Source organism: Argentina silus, assembly GCF_951799395.1.
Source record: "Argentina silus genome assembly, chromosome: 11".
Taxonomy (NCBI): Eukaryota; Metazoa; Chordata; class Actinopteri; order Argentiniformes; family Argentinidae; genus Argentina; species Argentina silus.
In genome coordinates, this window is record NC_139665.1 from 12,462,816 (window position 1) to 12,475,308 (window position 12,493).

Here is a 12,493-nt window from a genome sequence, read left to right on the forward strand (position 1 = left end):
GTGGAGGATAGTAGGCCTTCATGTTACCAATATAACCTTTACATGACCTCACTTGTGCTTGTAGAGATATATATACCCCTCAACCTTGTTGTCTAACAGTTTAAACTATCATTAAATCAATAGAGTGAGAGCACGTCGCGTGAAAGTGATGCATCATGGAAGCAATGTTTCACCAATGCCAACATAATGTGCGTCGAATGTCGTGACGTTAACACAGGTTCTATGAAGGCCGCTTAACGTCGCGAAGCGTCCTTCGACTAAACTGTTACCACGTCCTCTTCAATACGACAAGGTGGTCCTTTATTTGACTTGTGTTGGAGAAAAAGAACTCAAACCTATCTACGGTACTCTGTATGTGAAAACGCTCTTTTTATTTTTTTTCGTGTCGCTTTTTATTTTTTTATTTTTTTAAAATGCCACTTTGCTTGCGCCCTACAGGCCTGCAATGAGTATTCTGACTGTGTTGCGTACTGGAAAAATAAGTATGTACAGCACGGAACCCACGGAACCCCTTTTGCTGGAGAAAAGCAACAGAACGCACAGGGAAAAGGAGGAGAGAAGCTGAGGTTAGATATCGGACTTCCACTTATCCAGCAAAATGGGTTTATGGGTAAATATGTAATTCATCTCTTCCCCCCCCGCCCCCCTCCCCCCTCCCCTTCATATATCTCTGTGTTCTAATGCAAACATCTCCACCCGCCAAAGCAAAAAAACGACCCCTCCGCCCCCCCCTCCCCACCCCCCCGCCCACAATCTGATTGCCCTACCCCGCCCCCACACCCAGGCAAGAGAAAATAAAATTAACAAAACATAAAAGTAGCATAAGTATTATCAGAATAGCTTGTGCCCCCTCCCCTCCCCTCCCCCTAAGCAGAGGTCATCCAGATTCAACTTGCAGCACTACAGGTTCTCTCCTTGTCCTGACCGCTGAAGTTCCCCTGGGTTGGCCGGCTTTCATTCTATAGAGTCGCGTTAACAGAAGAACACTGATTGTTGTTGATCTGTGGGAAACATCATAACATCATAGAGCTCAAGCACCGCTGGCCAAAGCCAATCTAAACTAATAGTTTCATCAAAAACTCAAAATCCGATTTCCAGATGAAAACCGGCGTACTCAGGGGCACTTCAGGACCAGGACCTTAGAGAGCATGGGGAGAGCTTTCAACCCCACCCCCCCCTTCTCCCCACCCAATCACGAGGCTCCTCCACATGCAGCTCCGCCCTCTTCTGCAGAACCGCAGCCAATCACATAGCAAGCCCACCCTCGCCACCTCCCTCACAATCCACCCGCCCCTCCCTCTCTCCTCCTCTCAGTGGAGGGGTGGAGTCTGCCCTTGCCAGCCTCTCTCTCCCCTCCCTTCTCTCCCACCCCCCCTCCCTCCCTCCCCCTCCCTCCGGTGCGGTGCTCTTAGAGGTCGCTCTCCCCGTAGAGGGCCGTGGAGAAGGACATGTAGTCGAGGGCACCGGGGGTGGCGTCCGGGCCAGCGTAGGGCGCCATGCGGGCGATGCAGTACTCTGCCTGGTCCGGAGGCAACTCCCGCCTCAGCTCCTCAGCCGTGATGAAGTTCTGACGGAGGGAGAGAGAGAGAGGGAGGGAGGGAGATGGTAACTTATTATTATTATTGAGCATCATTTGTCAAAAGCTACTCAACTAGCTTTACACACACACTTTCTCTCTCTCTCTCTCATTACACACACACACACATCCTGCACACCCAGGAGACAGCTGAGTGATGGACACACACACAGAAACACACACACGCAGAAACACACACACGCAGAAACACACGCACGCAGAAACACACGCACACACACCTTGTCTCCGGCCAGGATCTTGAAGGAGGCGATGACCTGGTCAGCTGTGTCTGTGTCTGTGGTTTCTCTGGACATGAAGTCGATGAAGGCCTGGAAGGTCACGGCACCACTGTTGTTGGGGTCTACGATGCCCATGATACGGGCAAACTCGGCATCTCCCTGGAAACCATGGACACAGGTTAACCCAGACACACACACACAGACACACACAGTGGGAGGGGACCTCTCATCTCTCCTCTCAGAGAAATATTACCACAAAAAATAATTTAAGGGATAGCCAACGTGGATAATATCCTCACAAAAATGTTACATCTGTAGAGGGACTAGTCGGGGGTGTTAAAGGGGCAATCTGGGATTCAAACAACAACAAAGCAGTCTCCCCACTTGCTGAGGGATGGGGCTGGAGAAATGTAACCACTCTCAAAGTCATAGACGAAGCTAGTTTGAACCATGTTTTGAAGCTATACCATGTTCTTTACAAACCATGGACTAAAAAAATATTTTTTTGATAGGGTTCTGATGGGGTAAGACAGTTGAACTAAACTGATGAGGCATTTCAAAGTTATATTTTTCAATAATTAATGGCTATAAATAATTAATTTAAAAGTCTAAAAATGGATGGACCAATACCAGATTGCCGCTTTGAGGGTTTTTGGGACAAGTTACTGTACAGTTACATCATGCTTACCAGGGTTAAAAAGTACAACGGTAAGGTTATTTTTCTAAACTCGAGAGAGACAAAAAGGAGGAGCAAGAGAGAAAGGATGTACAGTAGAGAGGGGGAGAGAGAGCAAGCTGAGAGAGAGAAACAAGAGAGAGAGAGACAGAGAGAGAGACAGAGAGAGAGAGAGAGAGAGCGCAAGCTGAGAGAGAGAAACAAGAAAGAGACAGAGAGAGAGAGACAGAGAGAGAGAGCGAGAGAAACAAGAGAGAGAGAGAGACAGAGAAAGAGAGAGACAGAGAGAGAGAGAGAGAGAGAGAGAGAGCGCAAGCAGAAAGAAGTGGCAGTACCAGGCTGTTTCCTGTGGCAACGAGCAGAGCGCGGTAATTGTCTGTGTCCATCTGCCCTGTACGCTTCTGTGGCCGCGGAGCGAGGGATGAGAAGGAGGAGGAGGAGGAGTGGAAGGACAGAGAGAGCCATGGAAGAAAGGAGAGGGGAGGGGAGGGGAGGGGAGGGGGGCGGGCAAGGTAAGTAGAGAATGAGACCGGAAAGGAGGAGTGTAAGAAGATGGAAAGAGAAAAAGGAAATGGACAGATTGGGAATGTGAAGATGAAAAAAAAGAAGAAGAAAGGAGCGGAGAGAGGGAGGTGAGTCATGTGAAGAGAATGATAGAGAAAAAAGAGAGGAAAAAAGCAAACCAATTAAGTGAGGAGTCTCAAATCAAAGCAAAAGCAACCAGATGGCTTTTCTAGCTGGCGCTGGAGCTGAGGCTGAGGCAGGGGCGAGGGAACGAGAAAATAAACGAGCGCCACAGAGAATGACACATCCAACCGAGACAGAGCACATCCTATCCATCCCATTCACCTCTTCTGTGACAGCACGGGTGAGCGTCATGTCAGGCTGTCTCCATTTTAGAAGCAGTCAACTGGGTAGGACTTGCTTGGGTTTCCTCTTCACATGTAGTATGTATGTGTACGTAATATGTTGTAAATGGCTTTAGAAAAGGTGGTTGTTGCCACATATTGGTCTGAGTGAATGCCTCCTACCCGAGGGAACACTGACTCATGCAAGGTAGGGGCAGTCAATCACCCAACGATACCTTTAGGCTAATGCTAACAGTTAAACTGAGTTGACCGTTTCTAAATTGGACATGGCCTGTCATGGCTCTTCTCGTACCTATTGAGGTTTATTTAGAGGAGTGCTCCCTTTAGTGTTGATATTCAACTCTGTGGTGAGGGTGGTATGAAAAGGCGAGCTGAATCGAACAGAGCCCCCTCTGGAGGCCAGGACGGGGTAGTGCAGCCCTGCTGGCGAGCGAGGTTGTTTTTCCTACCTGCTTGTTGTTCTCCACATCGTAGCCCAGGCTGATCAGACAAGCCTTGAACTCCTCAGCCATCAGGGCACCGCTGTGGTCCTGAGGTCACCAACCAGCCAGCCAATCACAGGGCAGCACACACAGATGGATGGATGCATGGATGGACCAATTACAGGGATGGTGGTGATGCGGGGGGGGGGGGGGGGGGGGGGGGGGTTGGAGAGAACGTGGAGAGGTGGACACAGACGGACAGACAGACAAAGATCATGGATATCAGACAATGACCATTATAGGACTTATGGGAAACACACACACACACATGATCTGAACACAGTGAGCCTTATATCAAACCTGAGAAGTAGGACATGAGTGTATCGTGCTGAGTAAACTTCAAAACATCTCGACATTCACCAAAGTGTTTGTGGTTTCAGAGAAACGATCGCTTTAATTCTCTGACGATGGGAAACAGTGTCCACTACCCTGGCTGGCCTTGTTCACAGTGATAAGATAATGATTTCAATAGATCCCTATATCTGCCATCATGGTACCTGCTTGAAATAATCATCTATATAGACTACGTGATGAATCTAGTCATGTTGCACAAGGTTTGGTGTGGGTGGGTGTGTGTGTGTGTGTGTGTGTCCACGTGAAATTCAGTATTGACACGGACCCAACATTAGGTGGCATGCGTAGGCGGTGAGGTGAGGTGATAATCTATGGAGTGGGATGGAGATGGCAGGGATGACTGAAGTGGTGTTACATCCAAATCCTTCCCCTCACCCAGTGCACTCAGCTCCAGTAAACAACCAACCAACGGTGCTTGTAGAACCTGGCTACTGCCACGTGAACAGGGTCAGTGCTCTCCCGACGGCCCAAAGACAACGGGGGTTGTACTTACAAGCTTAGCTCTCTCACTCCTGCCCCCTGAGTGAGTCTGCAGTGACATCATAGCTAAATCAACATCTAGCACTGAAAGCGACTAACAATCCCATTAGGGATTTCATATACAGTACCAGTCAAAAGTTTGGACACACCTTCTCATTCATTGGTTTTTCTTTATTTTTTATTATTTTCTACATTGTAGATTAATATTGAAGTCATCAAAACTATGAAGGAACACATATGGAATTATGTAGTTAAAAAATAAAATGTGTTAAACAAACCAGAATATGTTTTATATTTTAGATTCTTCAAAGTAGCCACCTTTTGCTTTGATGACAGCTTTGCACACTCTTGGCAAGGTGTGTCCAAACTTTTGACTGGTACTGTATACTGAGAAATGTATGCACTCACTGCAATGTAAGTTGCTTTGGATAAAAGCGTCAGCTAAACGGCACACATTACTATTATTATATTATATATCTCAAGGAGACTAACCTGGGTAAATAAAGGTTATACAAAACAATTGACCGCACAGTGCAGCATGACATGAAATGTAATCATTCATACATTCATTCAAGAATGTGCATGTATAAATATCATCCTTCTGGCTAAAAATGAAAACAATAAGGTAACACCATATTTTACAGTCCCCTGGTGACCTGGCCGTTCCTTAGAAACGACAGTCATCACATGTTTATGACCCGATCATGACTTCAGGTCTCTGTTTGTGAGATAAATCAGTTTAGAGAGAGAGAGTTTATCGGTTTCTCTCGTGACAGATCATAAATTACAATTATTGGCACTCATTTGATCGTAAACACTAGCGGAGGTACCAGCGGTAATAATGTTGCCACAGTGTTGCCCCTGCGGTAATAACGTTGCCTTTACATTGCCCCAGCGGTAATAATGTTGCCTCTACGTTGCCCCTGCGGTAATAACGTTGCCCCTGCGGTAATAACGTTGCCCCAGTGTCGGGCCCTGACCTTATCAAAGTGGTTGAAGGAGGTGCGGTACTCGTGCAGCTGCTCCTGGCTGATGCCCTTGGCGTCGCGGGTCAGGATCTGGTTCTCAATCTCGTTGATGGTGCGGGCGATGGTGGTGAGGAGCTGCTCCCAGCCCACCCGCAGGTGCTGAGGAGAGGGAGGAAGAGGGGAGGGGAGAGGGGAAGATGGATGGAGGGAGACGGGAGGGGAAGACAGATGGAGGGAAGGAGAAAAATGTAAATTCATTGTCTATTTTCTAGTCATTTCTGTGGCAGTGTACAACATATACAAGTATACTACAACCAAAGGGGGAGGGGGAGAGAGAGAGAGAGAGAGAGAGAGAGAGATTTACACATCAGTGTAAACACATCAGTTTACACTGTTCCGTGAAAATGGACCTTGACCCCGATCTTCTTTAACGACTGAATGGAACTTATCTTTGCCTCCACCTCCAACACCCACAGATCTAACACGACTGGATCAAGGCTAGCTTTCTACTGCGTTGCTGTTCCTGACCAGACCTCGTCAGATCTCCGTGGAACGGCAGGAAGGAAGAACGCATTTGAATCAATATCAGGTGTCTCGCTGCACCATGTCAATCAAGCCAGTCTGAGCTCTCTGAATTAATCAAGGAAAGAAACCTTGCGTGGGCTAAGGAAAGATCTACAGATTGGTTATCCTTCATGTTTAGATGTTAAAAACAAAGCCGGGGGCGCTCAGTGGCGTAGCACACTAATGCGCTTAACACATAATCGCAAGGTTCCTGGTTCGATTACGACCCTCGACCTATCTTGCATGTCATCCCTCCTCTCTCTCTCTCCCATCCTTCCTGTCGATCTCTACTATCTCTATCCCAATAAAGCAGAAATGCCCTAAAAACATATTTAAAAAAACAAAACAAAAACAAAGCCGGGTTGGCCTGCCTGATCAGTATCTCCCTGCAGCTCTCTGCCCCATGACAAACTGAACCTCTGGCTCACATTGTTAACACACCGGTTCTCTCTGGTACCACTCCCAAAGCGTGGAAGGCGGCCAACGTACTTCCTCTTCATAAGTGGGGTGATCCGAGCGATTTGAATAATTACCGCCCTTATCTAGAGGATTTCTTGTTTAGCTAAAGTCCCTGACTGATTCTACTCTCTCTTTTACCTCAGCCTTACCTTCGCCTACTGTTTCTTCAGTTTTTTTTTTTTAGTACATGCAGCTCTTAAGGACAAACACTGACAATGATGGAGATCCCCATTAGATTCATTGTGATCATGGATGTGAAAAGCACTAAGGGTATGAACACATGCATGATTGAGGGCCAGATGAGGTCCTTTTTAACAATGAATTGGATTTTAAATTCGCACCCGTCAGGTTTTAGGACTCTCTCTGCTGAGTAAATGAAAAACGTCACGTAATCAAGTCCCCTCGTGGAGCAATGAAGTTGAGATCGAGTGCGTACCTCCATGGTGTAGGCGGTGTATTTGTTGTCGAAGATGAGGGCCTCCTGGATGAGCTGGTGGTCTCCCTCCAGCTGGTCGATGTTGGGCTTGTAGTCGATGATGCTCTGTTCGTATTCCCTCAGGTTGGTCAGCTGGTCCTCCAGGGTTCCGTTCATCTCGATGGATATCCGCCCAATCTCCTGGAGGAACAACAACAAGACACAGACACATCAGCTTCGGACTTCCTGTTTCTAACGTTTGCCATCTTCTGCTTCCTCTAGAGAATAACAGACCGGGGTGGAAATACTTCTGTGTTTGAGTATTTGCATGTGGAATTGGGAACACTGTATTTGAGCATTTTGAAATAAACAGCCCATAAGAACAACCTCTATATTTGAAGTGACTACTTCAAACAACTCATGTTTCAGACATTTCTGAGATGCTATTTTAAAGCATTTTCAAATGTTTTCAGGCAGCCTACTTTGAAATGCTCGGCGCAAACAGAGACACACAGGAACAATTCCAACAAACAGTTTGAGAGTTCATGCTTAGCAGTACCTCCATCTTGGTCTGTATCCAGGGTCCTACGATGTTGGCCTGGGTGGCGAACTTGCGGCGCAGGTGGTCATTGGACTGCTGCTTGGCCAGCTCCTCCTGCAGGGCCTGGTCACGCTGGGGCACCAGCTGCTGCACCTGCGCACACACACACCACAGGGGGGCGCCACAGTCAACACAGCTTCATTCACAGTTCACACGACCAGCACCAGTGAGCCTTGTCGGTTTCATCAAAACTGTGGTGGCGTGGACGCAGGCTGTTCTGCATCTAAGCTTAAACCTCTATAATGCTCACAGTTAACGCTTGTCATTTGAACACACACCCGAAACCAAAGACTGGCACCAGCCAAATCAATACAAACACTTTGCTTGAAATATGGAGGTATAGACAGAGACACAGACACACCAGTGAGCCCAGAGAGTCCTGTGACAAAAACAGTTCTTTCACTGGACCAGCAAAATGACAGGCAGATCTCACACACACACACATACCTGGTCCCACTTGTTGTCGATGCTCTCGGGAGTGATGGTGGTGTAGGGGTTGTTACCCCCCAGCTTGATGCCGTTGTACTGGGCGATCTTCTGCACCTCCGCCTGGATTGCCTGGATGGCCTCCCGCTCCTTATTGGCCTCAGGGAGGGTCGACTTGAACTGCTCATGGGCTGTAATCAGACCCTGGGACGGAGAGAGGGAGGGGGGGAAGAGGGGGGTGATTAAAAGATAGAAAGAGAAAAGAAGAAATGAGGAGAGAAGTAGAAAGGGATGGACAAGAAAAGAGAGAGGAGTTATGCACCATTCCATTCTAAACATCCAATGTCAACGTCAAGTTTAGTCACATACACAGAATGCAGCAGGCTGCAAACGATACCAAAACAAAAATATATATTTATCAATGTGTGTCGTAATGGGGGTTAATTAGGTGAACACTGAAGCTCATTATGAGTCACTGGCCTAAATAATTGGTGACACAATGCTTGCTTTTTTTTTCCTTCAAAACATATGATCCATTCCAGTCACTGAGACCAGATTTTTATTATTCAAATCTGGCCCGCTGTGAAGTAAAGTTCTGGCCCGCTGTGATCTAAAGTTGGACCTGAGACCGAGGCTGCCTTACCTGGATCTCCTCGATGTTGTGAACAATGAACATGTCTTGGAGGTCCTCCATCGCCCCCTCCATCCAGTTATTGAAGGGCGCTGCCCTCTTGGCGTACTCCAGGTACAGCTCGTCAATCGACTCCAGCTGCTTCTCTGTCCTCTGGAGGGGGAGAAGGGGGAGGGGGAGGTCAGAGGTCAGTTCTTATTTTTATTGAACCTTTATTTTAGCAGGGACTGTGTCTGGGTGTCTGGGTTTCTGAGTGTGTGTCTGGGTTTCTGAGAGTGTGTACGAGTTTGAGAGTGTGTATTGGTTTCTGAGAGTGTGTGAGGGGCAGGGCGTACCTCCAGAGACTCCCTGCGGCTCTGGGTGAGATTACCCAGGGCGTCCCACTGCTCGCAGATCTTCTGACAGCGGGCGTTGACACTGGGAGAGTCGTAGTAGTCCAGTTCACTGAGAGAGAGTGACAGAAACACACACACAATTATTCTCTCTCTCTTTTACCTCAGCCTTCACAACACACGTTGCTTTCTTCTGTCCTCCATCAGCTCCTCTCTCTCGCTTCTTGTTTCTCCCACCGCCCCTCCTCATCTGACCCTCCTCCTCCTAACTCCCATCTCCACCCTTCTCTTTACACCCTCCACCCACCTTCTCCCCTTCCATCTCTTTTGTTCCACACCTCTCCTCAACACTCCATCCCCTCTTATCCATTTCTCAACCCAGTCATTCACATCCTTCCTTTTTTCTCCTCTCTATCGTCTCTCCCTCCTCTCATCCATCCATCCCTTCCTTACTTGAGCTCCTGGGCGATGGCGGCGATCTGCTCCACGCGGTCCTGGTGAGCGGCCAGGTCGCTCTCGAAGGCCTCGTGTTTCCTCAGCAGGGCCTTCACCTCCGACAGGGAGGCTGTCTCATAGTCCTTCTGCATCAGCATGGTTTCCTTACCTGTGAGGGACACACACAGAGTATTAACCTCTGCCGAGGGTGAATCAGGTCACCCAAATTGTCATCATTCTAAGGTGCCGAGGGTGACTCACCAAAAATGCCCCAAATATGCTGCTTCATTTTGTAGCCAATCAAAGTGTTGTTGCTAGGTAAACACCACATAGAACACTTGGCACTCTAGGTGGTGAGTGTTCTGGAACTCTTTGGCAGTTGGTGAGTTGAGCTTCATGAGTCTCTCTCTCTATGTAAGGTGGCTTTAGTAACAGTGTAAGGACTCCGTACCGTCTGTCCAGGACTCGTGGATGGTGGCTTTCTGGCGGAACTTCTCTGCCAGGTGGTCCAGCCTCTCCAGCCGGCGGATCTCGTTCAGGAGCCACTCCTCGTAGCCCTTCTCTGCCCCCTCCAGGTTGTGCCATGCCCCGTTGATGTCCTACGGCGACGGGGAGGGAAAACCGGGATCAGAAACACCGGAATGCTGTACCTATACCACTACTTGTGGTCCAGAGAGTGTGTATGTGTATGTGTGTGTGTGTAAGACAATGTGAGTGTGTGTATATATGTTACGCTTTTGTGTGTGTGTGTGAGAGAGAGACGATGTGAGTATGTGTTGCATGCTTGTATGTGTGTTACACTTGTGTGTGTGTGTGTGAGAGAGACAATGTGTGTGTGTGTGTGTGTGTGTGTGTGTGCGCACGCGCGCGTCTCCTCACCGACACCATGCGGCCCTCGGAGGGCATGAAGGCGGGCCGGTTGCTGAGCCTCAGCTTGGTCTGCAGGGTGTTGAAGTTGATCTCCAGCTGGCACTTCTCCTGCACCTTGGGCGGCTTGTGGACACGGCGGTAGTCCCGGAAGTCCTCCAGCTTCTGCTGCATCTCCGTCATGGTCTTCTCCGGGGCCCGGTTCTCCAGCCAGGGGATGGTTCTGCGGATCCACTCCAGCAGCTGTCGGGGTGGGGGGGGGGGGAGAGGAGCGTAAGAAGAAGAAAAAAAAGAACAGAACATATTGGAGGAGAAAACGGAGCCGGTAGAAAGCTAGAGACAGAGACACAGACAGACAGACAGACTGATCGACAAAGAGACGGACAGACCGATCGACCAACCAACCCACAGACAGAGACAGACACAAACAGAGAGACAGACAGACAGACAGGTACTCACATCACTGGCGAGCTTCTCATAGTCTTCCATCAGATGCTCATTCTCCTGGTTGACGGCGAGCACCTTGCAGATTCGATTGGCTGCAGTCTCGGCCTATCACAGATCAGACGTGTCAGTATTTTGCACATACGCCAATCAGCTGTTTAGGATTGGGTCATCCACTCCGAGGGCGCATACAGGGGTGAAGTGGGCAACACTTGGCTTGATGGCAGCAGGCATAATGCACTGTCACTTGTTAAGAGCATCGAGGGCCACTGGTTTACGATTACATCCATTCATAATGTTGTCTCTTGTCAATACTTGCTATTGTTTGTTATGTCCCATGCACCAACCTCACCAACTCAATTTTCTGTATGTGCAAATATACTTGGCCAAATAAAAGAATTCTGATTCTGATGTGGTAATGGCTGATATGACTAAGAATCATAAGTAGACATATGAAGCCCATATGCCCTTATGACAAGCCTGCTCGTGCATTAGGATCGTGCCATAACGCATTATGCCCGTCAACATCAAGTCAGGTATTCCCTTGAGTTCTATCTGAATGTGGTCAAAAGCACAAGGTCAGCTGCCTACCGTTCAAACATAAAGAGGCAAATCGCAAGTTCAAACTTGTGTTCACTAAGTACTGTGTTACTAGCTGGTCTTGTCTTACCGATAGGTTATTAAATACCGCTTAAAAGTTTAACGTTTAACTTGCTTAAGTTCTGGTGAACTCTGGGTGAACGACACGCAAACTCCACACACAAGCAGTGCCTTACGGTACACACACACGCGCATGGTCAAGCACAGGTTATTAAAAAACCGTACACACACACACACACCCCCACACACACACACACACTAACTGTATGGCTCTAATGCAGCATGCTACAACTGACGATGGTTAGTTAAGGAACTCTGTGCGCTGACACTGCGGTGTGTTTTAAAGCTACATGCCACGCCTGATCAAACAAGGACATTCTGGTTCTGTACCGCTTGTGTCCACATCACCCCTGGCTTGATTTGGATTTAACTACCACTGAAATAAAGAAACAGTTTAAGACTACAGTATTACATCTTGCCTATAAAAAGTAAAATAACAGACTACTTACTACATATATATATATATGTACAGTACCAGTCAAATGTTTGGACACACCTTGCCAAGAGTGTGCAAAGCTGTCATCAAAGCAAAAGGTGGCTACTTTGAAGAATCTAAAATATAAACCATATTCTGGTTTGTTTAACACTTTTTTGTTTACTACATAATTCCATATGTGTTCCTTCATAGTTTTGTTGTCTTCAATATTAATCTACAATGTAGAAAATAATACAAATAAAGAAAAACCATTGAATGAGAAGGTGTGTCCAAACTTTTGACTGGTACTGTATATACACATATTCACAACAATACATAAACACACATTGAAACATTGTTTTAAAAGGAGGAGACCATTTCCCATCAGAAAAGTGTTAAAACAGCTGGAGAAATGTGGACTGGTATTATCAGTGTTTCCCATAGATACTATTATTATGATTCCTCTACAGACTGTGAGCCTTTTCTCTAAGCAGACTGCCTTAAAGTTACTATAGTAAAGTGGGTAGTAAAGGCACTGTAGTAAAGTTACTGTCGTAAAGCTTATGGTAAACACTGCTAATGTCCGGCATTAAAAACGAG

The 12,493-nt window shown here is 47.4% G+C and overlaps 2 protein-coding genes across 3 annotated transcripts in view; one reads left to right on the forward strand and one right to left on the reverse strand.

The window, feature by feature from the left end:
* fosb (FBJ murine osteosarcoma viral oncogene homolog B) overlaps window positions 1–12,493 on the forward strand; it is a 136,767-nt gene that overhangs the window by 107,672 nt on the left and 16,602 nt on the right. The window lies entirely within an intron of this gene.
* The window catches only part of actn4 (actinin, alpha 4), a 38,893-nt gene continuing 27,140 nt past the window's right edge, over window positions 741–12,493 (reverse strand). For both annotated transcript variants that reach the window (XM_083680980.1, XM_083680979.1), the window contains exons 9-21: window positions 10,834–10,926; window positions 10,387–10,617; window positions 9,959–10,106; window positions 9,526–9,676; window positions 9,076–9,184; window positions 8,753–8,893; window positions 8,131–8,313; window positions 7,642–7,776; window positions 7,104–7,283; window positions 5,657–5,803; window positions 3,810–3,890; window positions 1,816–1,974; window positions 741–1,567 (exon numbers count right to left, since the gene is read on the reverse strand). In XM_083680980.1, coding sequence (XP_083537106.1) covers window positions 1,409–1,567; window positions 1,816–1,974; window positions 3,810–3,890; window positions 5,657–5,803; window positions 7,104–7,283; window positions 7,642–7,776; window positions 8,131–8,313; window positions 8,753–8,893; window positions 9,076–9,184; window positions 9,526–9,676; window positions 9,959–10,106; window positions 10,387–10,617; window positions 10,834–10,926 — 1,917 coding nt within the window. In that variant the 3' untranslated portion in view covers window positions 741–1,408. The remainder of the gene's footprint in view (window positions 1,568–1,815; window positions 1,975–3,809; window positions 3,891–5,656; window positions 5,804–7,103; window positions 7,284–7,641; window positions 7,777–8,130; window positions 8,314–8,752; window positions 8,894–9,075; window positions 9,185–9,525; window positions 9,677–9,958; window positions 10,107–10,386; window positions 10,618–10,833; window positions 10,927–12,493) is intronic.